General features: G+C 32.1%; 1 protein-coding gene across 12 annotated transcripts in view; it reads right to left on the bottom strand.

Annotated features, from left to right (window-relative positions):
* GPHN (gephyrin) overlaps positions 1–21,278 on the bottom strand; it is a 537,169-nt gene that overhangs the window by 182,843 nt on the left and 333,048 nt on the right. For 8 of the 12 annotated variants that reach the window (XM_061429172.1, XM_061429169.1, XM_061429176.1 and 5 more), the window contains 2 exons: positions 16,962–17,096; positions 1,094–1,150 (listed from right to left, as the gene is read on the bottom strand). In XM_061429172.1, coding sequence (XP_061285156.1) covers positions 1,094–1,150; positions 16,962–17,096 — 192 coding nt within the window. The remainder of the gene's footprint in view (positions 1–1,093; positions 1,151–16,961; positions 17,097–21,278) is intronic. The other 4 variants (XM_061429178.1, XM_061429173.1, XM_061429179.1 and 1 more) reach the window with 1 other exon arrangement.

Below are 21,278 nucleotides of genomic sequence, written 5' to 3'. Positions count from 1 at the left end.
AAATTAGTGCTTCATATATTGTTAAATAGAAATAAATTGGAGGTGTGTAAAATTTTAAAATGACTTAATATTAGCCTCAAAGTAGTTACTGAATATTGGGACATTCCAGTACAGTGATTTATGTCATTTTGATTAATTTAGCAGTTACCATTGCTGTTAGGACACACGGGATTGAGATAGAAGAAGTGGCTAATTTTGAAGGAGGTTTCACTGTGTATTTTTAAAATTCAGCAAAATTTCCAACTTGCATTTATGGTGGCAGCATTAAAAGTGATTAATTGGCTATGCCTAAGTCTCTTAAGGATGATAAGTTATTTATCTTTTCACCGTGATTAAATATTAGAGTACCAAGTGCCCAAGACATATTGACCAAATGGATATTTAACAACTACCAAATGGTACCATTAGATCAAAAATCTTAAGTGTTATATTAGTAGGCCACATACACAATGGGCAAACATTTAGATAAATATCAGTTTCTTTTGAATATCATATCAATTTTTAACTTTTGACAAATAAAACAGGGGATTAAGAGTGCTTACTATTAGCTATATGTGAGCTCACTATAATAGCATCATATGAAATTCCTTTTCTAATTCTTAAGATTTTACATATATGTGATACATGTTATTAACTCATAATAATTATTTTTCTGGAATGAACTACAAATGGTAATGGCACTAAAATACACTTAATTACTTTTAACAAAAAAAAAGGGGGATATAATAATCTGAAAATAAAGGCTGGTTCTCTGTGTAACAGGAACTTAACACATAGTCAGTGACATCAATCAGAGGAACGGTTTACTCTGGAACCCCAAATTATAGGCTCCTGCAATGAGGCAGGTGCCCTTTCTCTTGTTTGTGGTGCCACTCAAAGCTAGTTATTTGACAGCTTGCCTTCAGCTGGTTGCTCTATGTGTAGCTGAAACAAACAAAAAAAATATGACCCAACAGCCAATAAAAATACTAAAATAAAACAAAATGGGATGGTGAAAAATGGAAAAAGCCCCCTTCCTCCCTCCACCCTCCAAAAAGGAAGAAGTGTAGGCTATAGACGAAATCTTGCCAAAAAATGTTAGAAACATATTTACTTTGAGGGATCCAACTCTACTAGCAACTCCTTTGCTTTCATCCGGCCGTCTAATTTGCTACAATGAGGGAAGATGGGTAAAAAAGACAGAATAAAGAAAAAGTGAACTTAAAAATTTTTCTAAACATTAGTAAATAATACATGCAAAAACATCAATCGACTCTGAGATATGTCTTAGGAGGCCAAGGAGTAAAGTAACTAACCCAGAGGCTATATGACATGCTCTGCAAATAGGCTGGTTGCTAGAATTCAGTCTTTGTTATGACTCTGTTCCTAAGATGAGGAAACGGGCACTTACTTTTGGTTATCTTGGGGACTTCTGATGAAGCAGTATCTGGAATAGTGTTACATTTGCATTTGGCTTACAAAAAACAAAGAATTACAAATAAACCTATGCAGAAAACTTTGTCTCTTTTAGTGTCTATTCCATTGTAATATCAGAAGACAACAGTGGTATTACTAGATGCGTGAGTATTCCATAAGTGGAGAGATCAGTCTTGACAAGCATCATTCTTGATAGGTGACAGAGTGAAGTTCCTCTGCTTGCTGACCCAAGCATTGAGGATATTCAGCTGTCACTGAGGTTCCCAATTAAACAATTGTGCTGCCCAACCAGAAAATTTTAATGCCAGACCAAAGTTAGATACATTCACTCCCTCAAAACTTTCAGTTATTTCAGCTGAATATTCCTCTTGGGTAAGACAACAAAAAAGAAAATAAAACTGCTATTTTAGAAATTTGTTTCAAATAACTGTGTAAATGAGAAAAGGAAGATTCTAAACCCAAACTGTTTTTATTAGATGAGGTATAAACAAGAAATCCCTTTGCCTTTATTTTAATAGAGCTGTAACAATAACTAATATTTTGTTTAAAGACAAAAACAAACTGAAAAAAAGAGTCAGGGGAGACTGAAAGGAAGCTTCAGATCAAGTGCTTTTACATTATGGATTTCTTCATGTGCAGGATGATGGTCTCCATTCAGACCATCATAGCTCGTTAGTTGTGATGGTCTTGCTTTTAGGAGACAGTAGATGAAGTATCCATGTGATTCCAAATTCCCAGTGTTAAAGTCCTCAGGAAAAATAAGAAATCTGACCATATTACAAAATTATAATTTCTGGAGGCAGGCTACTGTTTTATATTTTTTATGATATCTTTGATAGCATAAAGAAATTGCTTAGGAATACTGTGAAACACTAAGAATTTCTGAGAAGAAAATCCAATTACTGAGAAAATTGCATTTTCACTTGAAAAGAGCACCTTGGTCCATAAGAACTGAGTCAACTTTTGGTTTTACTTGATATAGTTTTTATTAATTCTTCAACACTAATTAAATGTTATATCCTAAAGATAATCACTAATCCTTACTCAACTTTCAGTTGAAAAAAGTTCTCAAATTCAGAAACAATGGATACTAATTAGAATGGCAACATTCTATAATAAAGGGCCTCTGATGGACAGTGCATTCATAATGTCTAGTCATTTTCTCATGTTATTTTATTTGATCTCAGAGAATATTTTTATATCAAAAGCTATTTCTCATTTTAAATTGATATTCACAACATCTTGATTATAAACTATGTAGTTTTATATAAAAATAGTCTAATACCTCATGTTGCTTTCTAAAAATGTTTAGAAACTGAATTATTGTATACTAATAGTAACACATGAACACTGTTTTCTACATTATCTTTTATATCTGGAAGGCTTAAAATTATATCAAGTCCAGCAACAGGAGGTCAAGGTTACATAGGACGTGAATGACAAAGCCAAGACCAACATCCACCATTCCTAATTTCTACTTTAAAGTTGTACCCTTAATAGGCCTGGAAATAAATAGGTTGGAAAAAAACCTGATGCTTATAAGAGGCTGTATTAAGTATACATGTCCCTGTGTGTCTATTTGTCTATCTATCCAATTTATGTTAGAAATGTTGTTACTATACTAATACATGGAAGAAAGTTTTCCTAACTCATTTCAATTCCAAATGCAAGTGCTAGTACAGAAGTTTAAAGAATGAAATATAAGAAAAGACAATCACCATGAACTCTGGATGTGAAAAATAGACTACACACCAAATTAAGCAAAGATTTTTAGGAGTAGAGAGCTCATCTGTCAATGCTTGACACTGATTTTCTGTATTTAAATCTGATTTTGCAAATTCTTAACTATCATAAGAGGAAGACTTTAGGAAACCAATGTGGTTATCAGCGCTACAAGTGTTGTAATTCAAGTGTCATGTGCTTTTTTTTTTTTTTTTGCTCCTGACTCAGGTAATAATTCCTAATATTGAAAAACTTCAGAAAGAATTTGAAAATATAAAATTTGAGTTGTAGAGAGAAGTCAAATCATAGATTTTAAAATATAATGCTCTCATTTATTCTAGTCAACACTTAATCATCAGTTATGATGGAGTAGCATAAATAAAAGAAATTCACAGCTAATCCAAATACCTGATTACTTTTTTACTTTGATTAGAATATAAAAGAAATCATAAAAGATTAGCATTTGGATAAAATGAAATTCATTCTTTATGATAATTATAAAAGCCTCACAATGATAGATAATTTGTTATATATATTTTTCTGTGAGACTAAACATTCTCTATCAATAAGTAAAAGAGGTTAAACTTTAAATGTTTATACTACATATAAGATCATGGAAATATAAATGAAGTTTGCAGACTGGATGTAAAGAACTGTAGGGATTACAGGTTGGTTAAAATTATTAGTTTATTTACACATATTGAAAACTAAAATGTTACCTGTAAAACAAAAAAACATTATCACTAATGATTTCTGTAGCCTGAAGAAATCTTATTGTAAATATTTTTTACTGAGATTGTAAAAGAAATAAATTAGAGGATCAAAATAATTTCAATCTTCTCTTCAGCCTCTCAGCTAGAATATATTAACAAGATATCCATTAAAAATTGTCTGAGAAGACTGCACTGTATCACTTCTTTGGCAGCATTCTGGGAATATTTCTTTAGGGATTAATTACTGGGTAATCTACCCTAAGGAATTAATTATGAGGATGTGGCCTCTAAAGTTGTGAAAAGACTGCTATTTGTATTCATCTTTTTAAAATAAGAGCTTGAATTATAGATATATTATGCAACAAAAGGAAATGCCTGGATGTTCATACAATATGAGTTGTTGATTCCCTTTGATTTAGCTTGGTTCTCCAAAACTGAGCTCTGTAAATACTGTAAAAGTATTTCCATTATTAACAAAGCAGAAAATTACCCCATCTCACCCTTATCTCTCTTGCCAATAATAAGTAGTTGTAAGCAAAATGTCAATATTTTTTCAAAGGCAAACATACAAGATTTTGGAGTATAAAATCATCTTTATATTAATATTTGAAACAAAATATGAAACTTCAAGAAATTTCTGGATTGTAAAAGTCATGTTAAGGTAAGTGCCCATATCACTAGGTGTGTGCATTAATACTTCTTTTTAGTGGCAAGATTTTGGTGAAGAATTATGAGAAAAGGTTACATATCTTATACATTTGTTTTATTGATGACAGAACTCAGGTCTTAGGATCAGTAGCTTTCTGGAGACCTATAAATTAAAAAAAAGTAAATAGCTGGTATTAAATTCTCTGGCTCTGAGATCTCTTCATTAAATTTGGCCTCTCATCTACAGAATGATTTATGTAGATTTCCCCTTTTTCTCCCTTAATATATTTTGTATTGATTTAGATTAAGATTGTATAGATTAAAAAAACAGTTCTGTTTGTTTGTCCTAGGGACTGAATTGTTTTGTTTTTAGAATTATCTAATTTACGTTTAGAACTACCTTGAGAAATAGACATTTTTAATATGCCACTTAAAAAAAAAAAGTATGGGTATCACTGACAGGAAATAAAACTTTTTTCTTAGAAATTGTCTTCTAACCAATATCACTTAATATATATTGATACAGCTATAGACTCCTTCTGATAGTTATGATCGGAGAAGGAGGTTTTTAAAAAGTTTTACTTGAGAATTCAAAATTTAAACAAATTTGTGAATAAAAAAGTTCTTTTTGGGATCTGGTTAATATTTCAATTCACTATATTTTAGGACTTTCAGTAAAACTGGTGCTTCATTGTAAAATAATTCTGTTTCACTTGCGATTTATTAAGGCAAAGTATAAAGGAAGGAAGAAACAAAAATAAGAGAAGCAGTAATTCTGTGCATCAAGGAAAAATAATCTAATGCGTTTCTAGAGAAAGGCAAACCAGTAAAAGGATAGAGAAGATCAAGGAAATACTGCAAAGAATAATGAAGAAATAAGAAGTTTTGACTTCTTATTTTTGAATAAGCATCTTGGTAGCAAGTCACAGATCTACCAACTGCCCCCTGGCTTACAAAAAAATTGTATACTTAGGAAATCCTTTATTTGAAAGGCTATGATTTCTAATGGTTTATTATCATTTCAAATATTTTTATTTTATTACACATTTATTACACATATTATTTTGATCCCTAAGTTTCTATGATAGCTTTGATTTTGAAATAATGCAATCTATACAAAATTAGACTTTTAAGCATGCTATTTCCTGCCCACTATCTAGAGAATAATTCAATCCATTATCTTTTTTCCCCAAATTTCTTATCTGTCTATAAAGAAATTAAGAACCCCATTATAGGTGCAGTATAAAAGAGTTATTAGGTACTTTGGAATAGATAACTTTTAAATAGTATAGTGTATGTTCTGAAGAATTATTTATTATTTATATAGCAGACAGAAAAAAGTTTGTATTCAAACTTCAACTGAAATATAATTTTCTATCCAATAAGATTAGGAATAGAATGGTTTAGCCTGCATATAAAAATACCCTGGTATAAATACAATTATAAACACAAGCAAATAGTTGGCTTTATGAAGCAGGCAAAAGACACCCATCCTTGTCATTCCCAGATCCTGTCTAAATAGCAAAACCAGAAAAACTTATATTTTTCTGCTCTAGTAAAAAATTTAGATTATAAAATAACCTATAATTTAATCTCTATGCAATTTTGTTTACTACTTTTTTAAACCACATATTTTATTTTAAGCATTTTCCCGTGCCATTAAATATTCTTAAATATGACTTTTTAGATTATATAAATAACTCATATATACATATGTATAGTAAATTATTTAACCACAGACGTTAAGGTTGATTCTGTTTTGTGAATATGAATAATGCTGTGATAAATAATCTTATAATTAAATCTTTCATTCTCTGTTTGATAATTTCCACCAAAAAATTTCTGGAAATAATACCATTGGTTAAACAAAATATTTAAAAAATACATAGCTTGCTTGCAATGTCATACAAATTTACATTTCTGCTAGTGTGACTAGGAATATTCATGTCGCTACTCATTATAGCAGTGATTATAATTTAAAAAGTTATCAATTTGGCTACAAAAATTTTAATAGATTTCTAGTGAGAGTACATTTTCCCCTACATATTTCTTTGCTGATTTTCTCTGTTTTATGAAACAGCTATTTATTGTTTCATAAAGGGCTAAGTAAACAGCCCTTTATTCATTTTATTTATTTTTTACCCTTTAAGATGAGACGAGCTCTTTTAGACTATCAAAGCTTTGATAGATTCGTTGTAATTTTTTTCCCCACATCTGCTCCACTATAAGATCTTTGAGGTCAGGTTCAGTTAGTCTATCCACTACTATACTTCTAAAACCTAGCACAGTATTTGACATAACATACACTAAAAATACTCACTGAATGGATTTCTGAATTAACGTGTGTTGTATCTTTAATGAAAGTAGAATGAAAAGGGAGAGTAGATAATCCTGAAGTTTTGGGCAAGAAAATACCTGGCAAATTTTGGTATATGTATCATTTAAAAATATAAAGATCTAAGAAATAGTTTAGTTTGGGATATGCTCTCTAGTAAAGTCATGAATGAGACATGGCCAGATAACTATATAGATTTGAATTATGGCTATATCTAATAAATTCTGCTACTGAAATAATGATGGGACAGATTATTTTGTTGAACTGCTTTTATACAAAACATATCCTAAACTTTTAGAAAGAAGTTTATAGGAATCAAAGATATTAAATTAAGCTGAAAGACAGTATTCTTAATTTAATTATTCCTTGTATTTCTAGAGCTTTCAGTCCCTATCATCCAAAACTTAGACAAAATGCTAGTGAATACCAAGAGAAAACAATATTCCATTTAATAAAGACAAAGCTTGAACTAAATGAAACGGATCTTAAACGAAGTTATAATAGTTTAGTTAATAATCTTTATGTAGCAGCATGAAATGGAAAAGCTGAAATAAATGTAAATTATTTTACATTAATTGGACATTAACATAATATCAGAGAGAAGGGCTAAAGCAAAGGATAATATTTATTCAGTCAGTATAGAAACTTATTTCAAAGGAACAGAATTATAGGCCTACAGGGGTTTTAGAGGCTACTGAACTTACTATCATGATGTTACAGATATAGAAACTGAGGTCTACTAGTTCTAACAAAGTTATAAAGTGGCAGACCAGGGCTCAACATTTAGTGCCTGAAAGAGCAGTACTTTTACATACTCAATATTGTTGACTTTTCAAATAACTTTGGATCTATAATTTCTAAACATCCATCAGTAGATCAATCAAATGCAAATGCTAGAAACTGCTTCTTCCAGAATATTAAAATTGAATTCATGAAGATGCAAAAAAGATCCATATGAATTATGGGAACCATGGGCCTAAAAGTCTAGCATATACTTCCAACAAAGGTAGAATTAATACAAGTTGCTATGTTTAATTAAGAGAAGACTCTAAAACATTTAACTTCCAGAAGATTATCACAGCATTATTTGTAAGACTAGGAAATAGGTAACAACTAGAGTACGCAAAATAGGGACTGGTGAAAAAAACTATGCTATACCCACAAATTAGAATACTGAACAAAGACTGATATTAATGTTGTAAAACATAATTTAAAAACATGGAAATATGTTCATGACATAGAAAGGAAAGAATGTTACTAAATGTATGAGATAGGTTATAATATTTATAGTTTAATAACAACAGCTAATATTTAGTGATCATTTCCTATATTTCAAACACTGTAGTCCATGATTCATATGTATTTTAAAATTTAAACCTTAAATTAATCCTGAGGCAAATGGTATTATTATTTTTCATTTTACAGATGAGATAATTAAGGTTATAGAGATGAAGTAATGTTCTGAAAGCCATACATATAGTAACTGAAAAAGCTGAGATTCAAGGCTAAGCCTGTCAGATTCCAGAACCTGAGCTCTTAATCACTGCCTTCTTATCATGATCCATTTATATAAAATATTTGAATGCATAGGAAAATAAACCCAGGATGATATAAGCAGAGTTTTAACAGCTGTTATTAAAGGTGGTCTTACAGGAATTCTCTTTGTTTTTGCTTATATTAATTTTTAAAATTTTCTAAAATGATCATGTATATTACTTTTCTTAAATAATAAAAAAAAAAAAAGAGTATGGCACTTGTAGACTGTCTAACCCATAAAACTGTTAACTATTAGCTAATACTTTCTTGTTAACTATATATTCTCAGGCGAGCTAATCAAATTTCATTTGCAGCTCAGATTTCAATGTGGTGATTGTACATTTCACAGTTAAGTTATACTTAGTTTCAATGATAAATTAATTCTGTGAACATTAAATGCTAAGAAAAGGATGGAGGGAATTCCATTTTCAATTTTCATTGTACATAAAGGTAGAGGGGATGTTTAATCAGATGAATGAAGAAACAAAAATCAAGGTAAATCTTGTATACTCAGCAGAATGTTAAGAATGTTAAGAATACTAACAACCATTTAAAATAATTTGTAGACTCAAAATTCACAGCTAAAATATATTATTATTATCTGATTTTAGTTTTCTTCAAAATATGAAACAGTTTACCATACTGGAAAGTGCCTTGCCTTTCCTATAAGAAAAGATATGAAAACCCTTTATTTGAAGTCTCAAAAATCTGTTTTTCTATCAAACTAGAATAAATAGCAAAACAAATGTTGTTATAAAGGAGGAGAAACTAGACAATAATGAATGAGAGTAGAAATAAGTTACTCAAAAGTCTCTAGGAGCCAGGCAATTAATGCAAACAAGTAAAGTAGCCTGGAGGGAACAAATAAAGCCAGTTGAGTATTAATATATGTCATCTCGCCCAGTAATATTAACATGATTTTTTAGAAAGCTGAAAACTGTATTTTTATTTTAAAAAATCTCACCAATTTTAAATGTTCCAAACTAATTATAAAAAAGGAAGTCATCCCCAAAGATATCCCTAATAAAATTATCTTCCATCAACTAGGTTATAGCTTAAAAGAGGACTCTCTGTGTACCTATAAGTAGAAAGGAGATTCTAGGGAAACGTTAGTTGCTGTACAAATATAGAAGTAGTTTCACACTGGAAATGAGTAAAGCTAGCTGGAGATGTATTTTCTGGTTGTTATCTTCAAAAGACGTTGTGAAGTCTATTGTTTTGAGTCAGGGAGGAGAAACTGTTCCCTTTCCTAGAATTAATCTGGATCAGAGTCAGGGTGAGTCATTTATATTAAGCATGGTACTGATGGTCATTGACATAAAGGATAAGATCTCTGGAATGAGAATACCATTGCAACATGGTCTAAACAAAAGAGACCCAGGATGCTTTGTAAGAAACATAAAGCACTACACTCATTTGATTATACCAGTGGTTCTTTAAGTCTGTTCCACAGACCTGTGAGGGTCCCTGAGATTGTTTCAGGGGTCCACAAGGCCAAATGATTTTAATAATAATACCAAGACATTATTTGCCTCTAACACTATACTGACATTTGAAATGATGTACAAAAGCAATGGTGGTTTGGTACTACAGTAGAAATCTAGGCAGTTGATACAAATAGTGTGAATAGTTACTGTATTATTCACCCCTATGTCCTAACAGTTTCATTAACATTGTCCTCTCAATGAAACAGTAAATACTAACTCAATTTAGTTAAAATTTGTCTGTTGAGTGTGACAAATAGGAAGAATGAAATAAAACACTTCTGCTGTATAACAAAGAATGACGGGTGTCTCAAGTTAAAGAACTTAGGCAATAGCTGCAAGCTGAACTAGCCAGGTTTTGCACAGAACACTATTTTTGCTTGAAAGAATGTCTCACAAACTATGACTATTCAGACTTAGATGTTTGATAGACATTTTCTTGAAAATGAATGAAATGAGACAGTTAATTTCGGGAAAACAAACAGGGTTTGTTGGCTTTTTTTTGGCCAAAGAAAAAACTCTATGTTTTAAGCAAAAATTAAAATTATGGACAATGGATATCACCATGAGCTTCCAATGCTTCCAAGGAGTTTTTAATGAGTTGGTGGTTATATTAATGAAAATGAATTTTGATAGAGTAAACATTTGGAAGAACTTACATTTTCCATATGATCAAAAAATACATTACAAAAAACATACCTGGATATAAGATCCATTAAACATTCAGGACCGACCAATGAATTTTTTTTTCCAGAATGAAAACTTTTTATTGAGCTATAGCTGACTTACAATGCTGCACTAGTTTCAGGTGTATAGCAAAGTGATTCATTTATACATATATCTCTCTATATCCTTTTCAGATCCTTTTCATTATAGGTTATTATAAGATATTGAATACAGTTCCCTATGCTATATAGTAGGTCTCTGTTTATCTATTTCATATATGGCAGTATGTCCAAAAATTTTTAATATATTGGAGTATAAAATGGCCCTTGACAATGCTAAATTCTACAATTTAACTAACTTTCAATATATTATCAACTGAACAATTTTGTTGTAGTGTCAAAGAATATCCACAATTATATGAAAACGTTATTGAGATATTCCTTTATTTTCTAACCACATAACTGTGTGAGGCTGGATTTGTTTCCTTCAACCAAAACAACATATTCCAACAGACTGATGTGAGAATCCAGCTGTCGACTATTAATCCAGACATTGAAATGAATAGGAAAAAATGTAAAACAACGTCATCCTTTCTAGTAGATTTTAAAAATTTTGGAAAACATTATTTTTACCCTTAGCAATATTATTTAAAGTAACATAGAGAGGTCTTATTCTCAATTTAAAGTAAATAAATAACTTTTTAAAAATTTCTAAGTTTTAATTATCAGTGCAATAAATATCACCAGCTATGACTCACATAAATATGCCTTTGAGGTACTCAATAATTCCTAAGCATGTGAAGGGGTCCTGAGATCATTAAGTTTGAGAACTGATGGATCTGACCAACAAAGTTGAGACTATTATTGCTCAGCAACCCTCATCTCCATGAGATAGTTAACCAAAACTTATATTTTTATGTCCAGAGATGCATTTTATTACACTAATGAATAATTAGTGTAACTATTAATTACACTAATAACTAATTACACTAATTACATTAATAACTATTAATTCAAAATGTTTTCCAACCTTTTTGGTGTTTGTTGACTCCACATGTAGAACCCATACACTTCTATAATGTCATTAACAGCTGAACAGTTGTTGATGTGCCAATGTTGATATGACTTCAGACAAAAGCAAAGAAACCTGATGGTCAGTGTAGTTTTACTAACTATCTTTAGGCTCTCAAAAACAGTGGAAAATAATTTGCAGGCCTCAGTTAGTGTCTTGATTCAGGCTAGATTTGTAGAACTTCTTGAGTCTCCAAAGACTTGGGAAACAATGAACTAGCCATATTACACAATCATCTTGGCATTCACAAAGGAAAGTACTGATAATATAAACTAGTTGGTAAAAACCAATATCACTAGGGAAAAAAACTCACGAGAAAATATTACCTTGATACTAGATCAAATAATGCCATTTTTATATGTAAAGGGAATCCACTTCCTTTCAGATATATACATTAAAAATTGTGAGTTAAGAAAATATTCTTTATCCAGAGTAATCTAAGTTCTTTTGCTCAAAGGACAATAACAGAAGCCTAGAGAGGTTATAATTCTGCATTTTGTTTGAATATAAGATTAGACATTATTATTAAAGGAACACATACTCCATAAGGATACTTTAATATATATTTAAAAATAATTTTATAAACTTTAGTTAGGAAAATTAATTTATATTTTCTTTCTAAGAAGAGAAAAAAATAACATGATGATTAGTCTGTGCGCAAAGTTCTATTCTAAACTCTGAAGTACAAGGGAGTATGTGCAGAGATTATCTTTATTCATCTATTTATTTCAGTCAAACTTCAGATGCTTAGGGAATAAAAGGAAAATTGAACTGGGCTTTGTAAAAAATTCTCTTTTTAATGACATTGATAGGGAGTGGTGAATTGATTGAAAGTCTGGATTTTTTTTCTTTTTAGTTTTGGTCATTATTCTCTACATCAAGCCTCTTGATTCTAAAAGAGATGCTGCTGCTTTTCATAACTGAAATTCACAAATGAAAGAAGTTTCATAACTGAAAAGCAGAACTTATTTCATTTGTGAATCATACTCACTTTAAAACAGAATTTGTTATAGAATTATTCTTTTAGCTAAACATTTTTTGGGAGATGATTACTATTTTAGAATTTGAGTCCTCTAGAGATTGCCCATTCATAAAATCTATATACTATTTGACTTTTTGGCTTAGGTACTATTTTACTTAGGGCAATGTAAGACTAAAATCTCAAGTTTGTTGTTAAAATACATTTCACAGAGTTCTCAAGCTAAAGGAGTGAAAATTACTTTTCATTTCAGTCAGATTTCGTGAAAAGAAAATATCTGATATTAAGGAGAAATGAATTTCCCCATATACAGAAAAATATTATGTCATCCCAACAAACAAATTTTTGCTGGAGACAATGCCATTCTATATGGAACTTTAGAAAAGTTAATGCCCTGTCTTTATGAGATTGTGACGAGTGTACTGAAAAGGAAATCCAGACTTGGTTTGCTTGATAGATCATGTTTTCACTATAGGTGGAGAATCTTAATGGATTAAAGCACAATCGAATAAAATATTGCAGAGAGCAAATAAAATGTGAATGCAAAATAATTTGTAATACCAACATTATAGCTGTTGACCTAATAGGAATAGATGCATACATACAAATGGACAGGAAGTTTTCAGCTTAAATGCTGCCCCGTGAGAAAATGTTACAGAGGAAAAGGTTGGAATTGTTAGTTTTTAATCATAATTTGGTTATTTAACCCTTCTGTATTTTCACAAAGACTAGGATAAGTGTTTCTGATGGTTATTACCAGAGTATTCTGTATTTCTGCTGATAAATCATAAAATTTATTAGACTTTATTATACTTTATAGTTGCCTGCTTTATCTGTCGCAAAGCCAAGAATAGTGTTATTTGCCCACCACTGCTTTCCCAGCACCAGGCAAAGACTTATTTAAAAGTTAATAACCCTGTTGGGCAGGCAAGGATTACCAGTTTTATTATAGACAAAAAGCTCAGAGAAGTTGAACAACTTGCTTAATGCAGTGTAGTTATTAGGTAGAGAAGCCAGTATTTGAAACCAGGACTTCTAATATCAAGTCAAGTGCTCTTTCTAGTGCTGGTCTTTTAAGACTGTATTGTATTTCCAATGTAAGGAAAACGTATTTGCACGTTTTTTTCTGCACATGACAGATTGCGTGCCTAATCTGAAACATGGGAGGGGGATTTTTATGGCGTTTGGCTAACAGTAATATGTACTAAATTATAAACATTCCATCCAAGATGTAGTAACAATAATGATGTCAGAATCAACTTGTGTTCTGATTTTGTGCAAGATAACATTCCCGGATGTGTCATATCTTATACTGAAAACATTCAAAACCAAAATGCATTAACAATTTTCCTTTGCTTTTTCATTCCTTAGTATAGTTAACATCATTTACCCAAAATTTAAATTAGAACCCTGACCTTCATTTTTAATTTCTTCTCTGCCTTACATTTTTAGGCTATAAAATTAATTTATCTAGAATATATTTATGTGCTAAAACCTATGGCCTTGAATTTTACTTAGTATGCAAAAGGGAAAAAATCACTGTTTAAAATAAAGAACTGATCTGAAGTTGGATTTTGAACTCATTGAATTAGGTTATTCGTGTACTAATGAAGTTTTACAGAGAGTTTTTGATTAGTGAATACTACCATTAAAGTGGTCATTAGTGCTGAACGTAATTCTCAAAACCTCCACCTGGCAAAAAAGCTGTTATTTTGTGTTCATCATTTATCATGTCCCTGGTGAAATGCTACTCCTTAGAGCTGCCTTCTCTGATCATCCAATCTGAGATTTCCCTACTTTTACTTTCTACTACATTTTTTCACTTCTTAGCATGAATTTCAATGTATCATTATTGTTATTATAAAAGTATATTTATTATAATTTGAAAGGTTATTTTTACGTTATTTTAAAGGTTTTATTTTTTATTTAATATAATTTTTAAAGGTTATTTTAAATAAATTTATTTTAAAAATACCTATTTGTTTCAGCATACCTTGACTAAACTGTAAACTCTATGGAGGAAGAGGTTACATCTATCACTGATATAAAAATACATGTTAAAGCATCTGCTGCTGCTGCTGCTACTGCTAAGTTGCTTCAGTCGTATCCGACTCTGTGTGACCCCCCCTAGACGGCAGCCCTCCAGGCTCCCCCGTCCCTGGGATTCTCCAGGCAAGAACACTGGAGTGGGTTGCCATTTCCTTCTCCAATGCATGAAAGTGAAAAGTGAGAGTGTAGTCACTCAGTCGTGTCCGACTCTTAGTGACCCCATGGACTGTAGCCTACCAGGCTCCTCTGTCCATGGAATTTTCCAGGCAAGAGTACTGGAGTGGGTTGCCTTGCCTTCTCCGTTAAAACATCTAGCATACATTAATTAAACAGTCTTATAATTTGAGATTTTCAATAGGAAGAGTAATTTGATTGTCTTCACTTCTTTTTAAAAAGTATTCAAATTAGTTTTTCTATTATATTACTACTCTGATTCAACCTTAAAAGTTCAATTTTAAAATTAAATAACACCAAAGCAATAATTTTATCTTTGAGGTTACATTTTCGTGTTGGTAAAATTATTTAAAAGAAACAGAATCATATTCCTAGGCAAAAATACAGAAGAAAAATTTCTGAAAAAAAAAAAAAGATTTTGAAATAAAAGTTTTATTTGAATTCATTGTCAATTTGAACAGCTAAGTGTTATCTATGGAAAAATATCAAGACAAGCCACTTGTTATCCTAAGGTTTTGAAATAAGCAAAATAATAAATGTGGATTTTGGAGCAATTTTTAAAACTGTATTTAATAACTGCATTTATTAACTGCATTTAATATTCTCCTAGTAATTAAAACGTAATTCCAAAGTTTTAAAAAGGTCCAAGAACTTAGATAATACTTAGCTTTCAATATTTATGTACACAGTAAAACACTAAGAAAAATGTACTGTCTTAGATAATTCCACATTCCAATCATTAAGGTCTTAATATTTGATGAATGAGTAGTCTTTTATAGTGGACTTAACATTTAGCTTTAATTGTTTCCCAGACTTCATAAATGAGTAAACTTATACAGCTGGAATTTAGTGAAGTCAAACAATAAATCATTCTGTTTTAAAAATTTGTAAGATATGGATGAGATTCTTCTACCCAATTTATGTCTTGATAACTCCGTTTTCCTTCAGTTAAAGATTCAGCTGGCTGGCATTCAATGTATAAACATATAACAAACATTTTATATCTAGAATGTTTTTATAGTTTTTCTTCATGAAGATTTAAGACCTCATTTTTTTAAACTATACAATTATCAGTGACTTTTGACACAAGTCTAAAAATGATATGCAACAGTTCACACTCTGAAGACTGCTAAAAAGGATGTAGCATGGAATGTAAAAGCAACTGCACTACACATTTCAAGAACTGACTGAGACCACTTTCAGTTAAATTCAACAATAACATTCGTAAAACTCATAGAAAAGCTGGATGAGGAAGGTAGTTATATAAATCCTTAAATCTGATGACAGTGAAAAAGTCATAGTTTGCAAAATTACCTACAGATTTCTGAAATAAATTTACTGTATAGCCTGATAGCTAAAATCATATCCTATTAAATAAGAAGGAATGTCACTGTTTGCTTCTGATGCCAAAAGTGGATCCATCCTATGGAAACTTGAAACTAGAAATGACTAACTTTACAGGGAAGAGATATTCTAAGAAAAAGTATCATAGTCATAATTAGGTATGCTACTCAGTTTATCACACACATGAAAATGTCAGGCAGCAAATAAATATCTAATCCTCTCCCTGGCTCACTGCTTCAGTACTTGGGAAAAATTATAAAAAATAAATACTAAGCTACTTCCTCCCTCCCCCAAAGGTTGGCATTAAAACTTTCTATCAATTTAGATTTGTTTCCAAATATTAGGCAGCAACATTCCAAGTTGAATATGTTTGAAAAAATTTGGAATGATACTAGAGCAAGGAGTTACCCCTGCCTGGACAAGTCAAAAAAAAAAAAAAAAAATCCTTTTGGTGACATCATTTTATTTTGTTAATCTTGCTGTTTATTGGCCAGAAACACATTCACCCTCTGCATAAATAAATAACTGCGTATCTATACAAATAAGTATGCTAAAAAATAAGAATTCTACAACAAAGAAACAGGAGTTACAGAAGGTGATACCTATAGCTGTGAGGTAGTAGGCATTTTGAATGAAATTTCTATTCTTGTTGGCCTAATACAACAATTTGTGAAACATTAGGTGATATCTATGTTACAGCCCATTAATTTTTCATTGTAATATCTTGCATGCAATCCAACCTTGACAAGCAGAGGGAAATACTGGTTAGTTTTCCCAGATGTACATAGCAGAGCAGGTGTAAGGTGCCAAGGAACTATACTTACTTTTGGTGTCGGGCAGGAAGCTGTAGAAAGGCGAGATGTAGCCTGAGCACGAGGAGATTCCGAAGGAGTAGTACTGAGGGAGGCTGTGTCTCGTGGGAGCACCTGAACGCCACGAGAAATGATGGAGTCTGGAATCTGAACAAGAGGAACAAGTATGGTTTAATGTGCTGAAAATACCAATAACATGCAAAATCAATACCCATAGCAAACATTTTTTTTTTTTTTGGTGGGGTGGGGGGGGCAGGTGGCGCATATAGTCAACATATAGTCAAAGCTGTGGTTTTTCTAGTAGTCATGTATGGATGTGAGAGCTGAACCATAAAGAAGGCTGAGTGCTGAAGACTTGAGACTTTCAAACTGTGGTGGTGGGGAAGACTCCTGAGAGTCCCCTGGACTTCAAAGAGATCAAACCAGTCAATCCTAAAGGAAATAAACCCCAAATATTCATTGGAAGGACTGATGCTGAAGATGATGCTCCAATACTTTGGCCACCTGATGTGAAGAGCTGACTCACTGGAAGAGACCCTGATGCTGGGAAAGATTGAAAGCCAGAGAAAGGGGTGGCAGAGGATGAGATGGTTGAATGGCATCACTGATTCAATGGACATGAATCTGAGCGAATTCCAGGAGATGGTGAAGGACAGGGAAGCCTGGCATGCTGCAGTCCACGGAGATGCAAAGAGTCAGACACTAAATGACTGAACACCCTTTGCCGCTCAGCTCTCAGATATTTGGTCTCACTTATTAAGTATGACTGCATCCAAAAATTTGGGATAAGGTAGAAATCTTCAGATTCAATATATTTTCCTTGGCCAAATAAAATTTCAAATAATATTTCATCAAAGCTTTTTTATGAGGCAGTATAGAATTGTAGAGAGGAGTAAAGTGTTTGGCATTCATATACTGGCTCTGTCATTTAACACCTATTTAATTCTTAGATATCTTCCATTTCCCTTTCAGATTCATTCTCCACCCTTCTTTACTCTCTCTGCACCAAGCTAAACTGTATAGACAGAATCAACAAGCTATTTTGTGCTCTCTGATTTCTAGCTGGCTCAGGTAAGAAGTACTATCAGGAAACTGAAGAGTTGGGGGACAATAAGGTCTGATATTTATTCCCTTGGCTTCCTCTCCAGCAGGTCACTGTAGGCTGGCTAAGATTAGAGGCCCTGTTAGATGACCTGTGCTTATAGCTCTTTTCTGGATTCCAATTACCTGCTCTCTTTTTTGCCCCATTAGGTCTAGGAGTATTAATGATACCAATTATTACTAGTTCCAGGGTGCTGAATCATATCTTGTTGCTTTTCTAAAATCTTCCCATGCTTTGATAAATATCATAGTCCTTTATTAAACTCTTCACAATTATCCATTTAGGTATGCTGTGACTTCTGCTGGGATACTGATAGATATAATTTTTAAACTGTCATTTCCTTTATCTAAAAAATGTGGATAAATGATAGCATTTACCTCACCAGATTATTGCTGAGGGCTAAATAAGATAATGCATATAAATTATCTAGCACAAGTAGTTAATACTTCATAAATATTAGCTATGTTATTATTATGTTATACACTAACTGATGTAAGTGAACATCACTACTGTAAAAACATACAAATGTAGGACAAATACTGTGGATTATTTGTCTTTAAACTTATTAATATTTATGTTGATTATAAAATTTGTTATTTAGGGCTATGTATAATTTAGTTCATATTCTGGGCTAGTACTAGTGAGTATAAGTCTTTTAATCTCAAAATGACAAGCTGACCACTTCCAAGTTTTATGCACAAGAGGGGAAATATGTATGATGAAAGAATAAGCAATTAACATTCAACCAAAATATTACTTAGGATGTACAAAGAAAACAGCAGCCAGACTTTGTGACTAGAAAGGTGCTCCTTATCTTTGCATATCATCTCTTTCTCACAAAGGAAATACTACTTCCTCAGGTGCTCTTTCATTTAGTTTCCATACCTACATCCTCAATACTAAAGGTACTGCCACAATTTCTGGGCTTAATTTTTGTGATTTATGAACAATATATGAATATGATGAAAAGCAGTGGGAATTCTGAGAAGAAAAATGGCTCCATTTGCTAGTACACTTAAATACTGAATTTCAATAAATATTTTAAGAAACAGACGTAGAAGCTCTTCTCCAATTTAGAAGAGCTATATAGTGCCACTTACATCTAATAAAAAAGGCCAAATATTGGGAAGAACAAGGTCAAATGCCCCTACTGTATTTCACATAGTACCATGTTTCTTTCCTTCATGGAAATTACCCACACTTACACTACATTTATATGCATGCTAGTTTGGTCAGTGTCTATCTCTCATACCAGAATGCACTGTCATGATGATGGAACTAGGTTTTGCTACTACTGTATGTCCAGTGCCTAATGAAGCATCTGTACAAAGTAGTATACATGCGTGATTTCCAGACTTACACACACACACACACACACACACACACACACATTTCACCTCCACCCCTTCAGTAAACAAAACAGTAGGAAATTTGAGGGAGAAGGCAAAAGTAAACTGTGAGGAACAGGTACTTCCCTGGTGGTATAGTGGATAAGAAGCTGCCTGTCAATGCAGGGGATACATGTTTGATAACAAGGGGATAATGTCTGGTCTAGGAAGATTCCACATGCCACAAAGCAAGTGAACCTGTACACCGCAATTATTGAGCCTGTACTCTAGAACCCAGGAGCCACAGCTATGGAGCCCACGTGCTACAACTACTGAAGCCTGCATGCCCAAAGCCTTTGCCCTACAAGAGAAGACACCATGATAAGCCCACATACCACAACTGGTAGACTAGCCTCCACTCATGTCAATTAGAGAACACCCACACAGCAATGAAGATCTAGCACAGCAAAAGATATAAATAAATAAATGAATAAAAATTAAAAATATTGTCATGTATATACTTTTGGGTTACTAGTTTGGAAATATACAATAAACTATTGGAAATATGAGTCTGGAGTCATGAAAAAGTTAGACTGGACATATACTTTGGGAATGATCATTGAAGGTGGTAGTTTCAGTCATGCAAATATTTCAGGTCATCCAAGGAAAATATGTAAAAGACCAAAGGTTGATGGTATGAAAGTATTTCAGTTTGGAAGATAAATTATTGGTCTACCTATCTTTAAGAAATTGTGAGAGACAAAAGAGGAAAATCAAGACAGAGTAAACATAAGGGTAGAGAAAAGAGAAGAAACTTTTAAATGTTACAAAATATCAATTATTGGAGAGAACAGGAGTAAGATGAGAGGTGAAAAGATGCCCTTGGAACTAGCAGTTATATAAGATATACAATTATATAAGATACTAAAGTAAACAAGAAAAAGTAGAAATGAGGAAGCAAGTGGGGATGATAAAGCAGTGAAATTTGTGGGGAGAGAAAGACATTCACTAATATTCTTTTCTTTGGTGCTTGGAATAAAGGTCTATTTGACAAGGGGGAAATACAAATGGGAAAGATCTCTCTAGGAGAGTCATAAACATCTGGAATAAATGCACTGATGAATGAGCATGGAGGATAACTAAGGCATTGGCAAAGGAATTCTCAACCATCATTGTGAATTCTTAAATAATAAATAAAATCAATAATGGAAGCCCATTATTCTGTTGCAGAGTGTTCGTAATTTTCCCTTTTTAGAGACATTATCAATGACTCTTGGTCATGTATCATAATTCCCATATGCATTAATTCTAGCAGCAGCAGCAGGATACATACAGTCAGAAACAGAATTGCTGGTTGCTGGCTGTGAATATCTTCTTTTACAAATTCCCAAATTGATTAAGCCAATTTAAAAGTCTATGAAAAGAAAATAGTAACAATTTGTCTTACTTCACAACTTAGCTCTACCTAGTATTGTCAGTAATATTTTTTCAGATGTGATGGACAGTAAAAATATCCTAAAGTGGCTTTCTTTTTCCCTCATTGTTAATAAGAGTAAACACTTTTTCATTTGTTTACCAGCCATTTAGATGTTCTCTTTTGTAAAGTTCAAGTCTTTCACCCAATTTTCCCTTTATGAGTCATTCTTTTTACTTAATTATTACATTTCTGTATCTATTCTGGATAGCAAGTCTTTATCAGTTTTATATGGTATAAATATCTATTCCTACTATGCAGCTTGCCTTCCAATTTCATCACGTATTCTGATGAACAGAATATTTTAATTTTTATTACATTTTATTGATAGTTAGACAGTTAGCTATTCAGTTCAGTTCAGTTCAGTTCAGTCGCTCAGTCGTGTCCAACTCTTTGTGACCCCATGAACTGCAGCACGCCAGGCC

The sequence above is a fragment of the Bos javanicus genome, chromosome 10 (assembly GCF_032452875.1).
Source record: "Bos javanicus breed banteng chromosome 10, ARS-OSU_banteng_1.0, whole genome shotgun sequence".
Classification (NCBI taxonomy): domain Eukaryota; kingdom Metazoa; phylum Chordata; class Mammalia; order Artiodactyla; family Bovidae; genus Bos; species Bos javanicus.
Note: the sequence above shows the minus strand (reverse complement) of the source record. Positions and strands in the feature narration are given on the sequence as shown.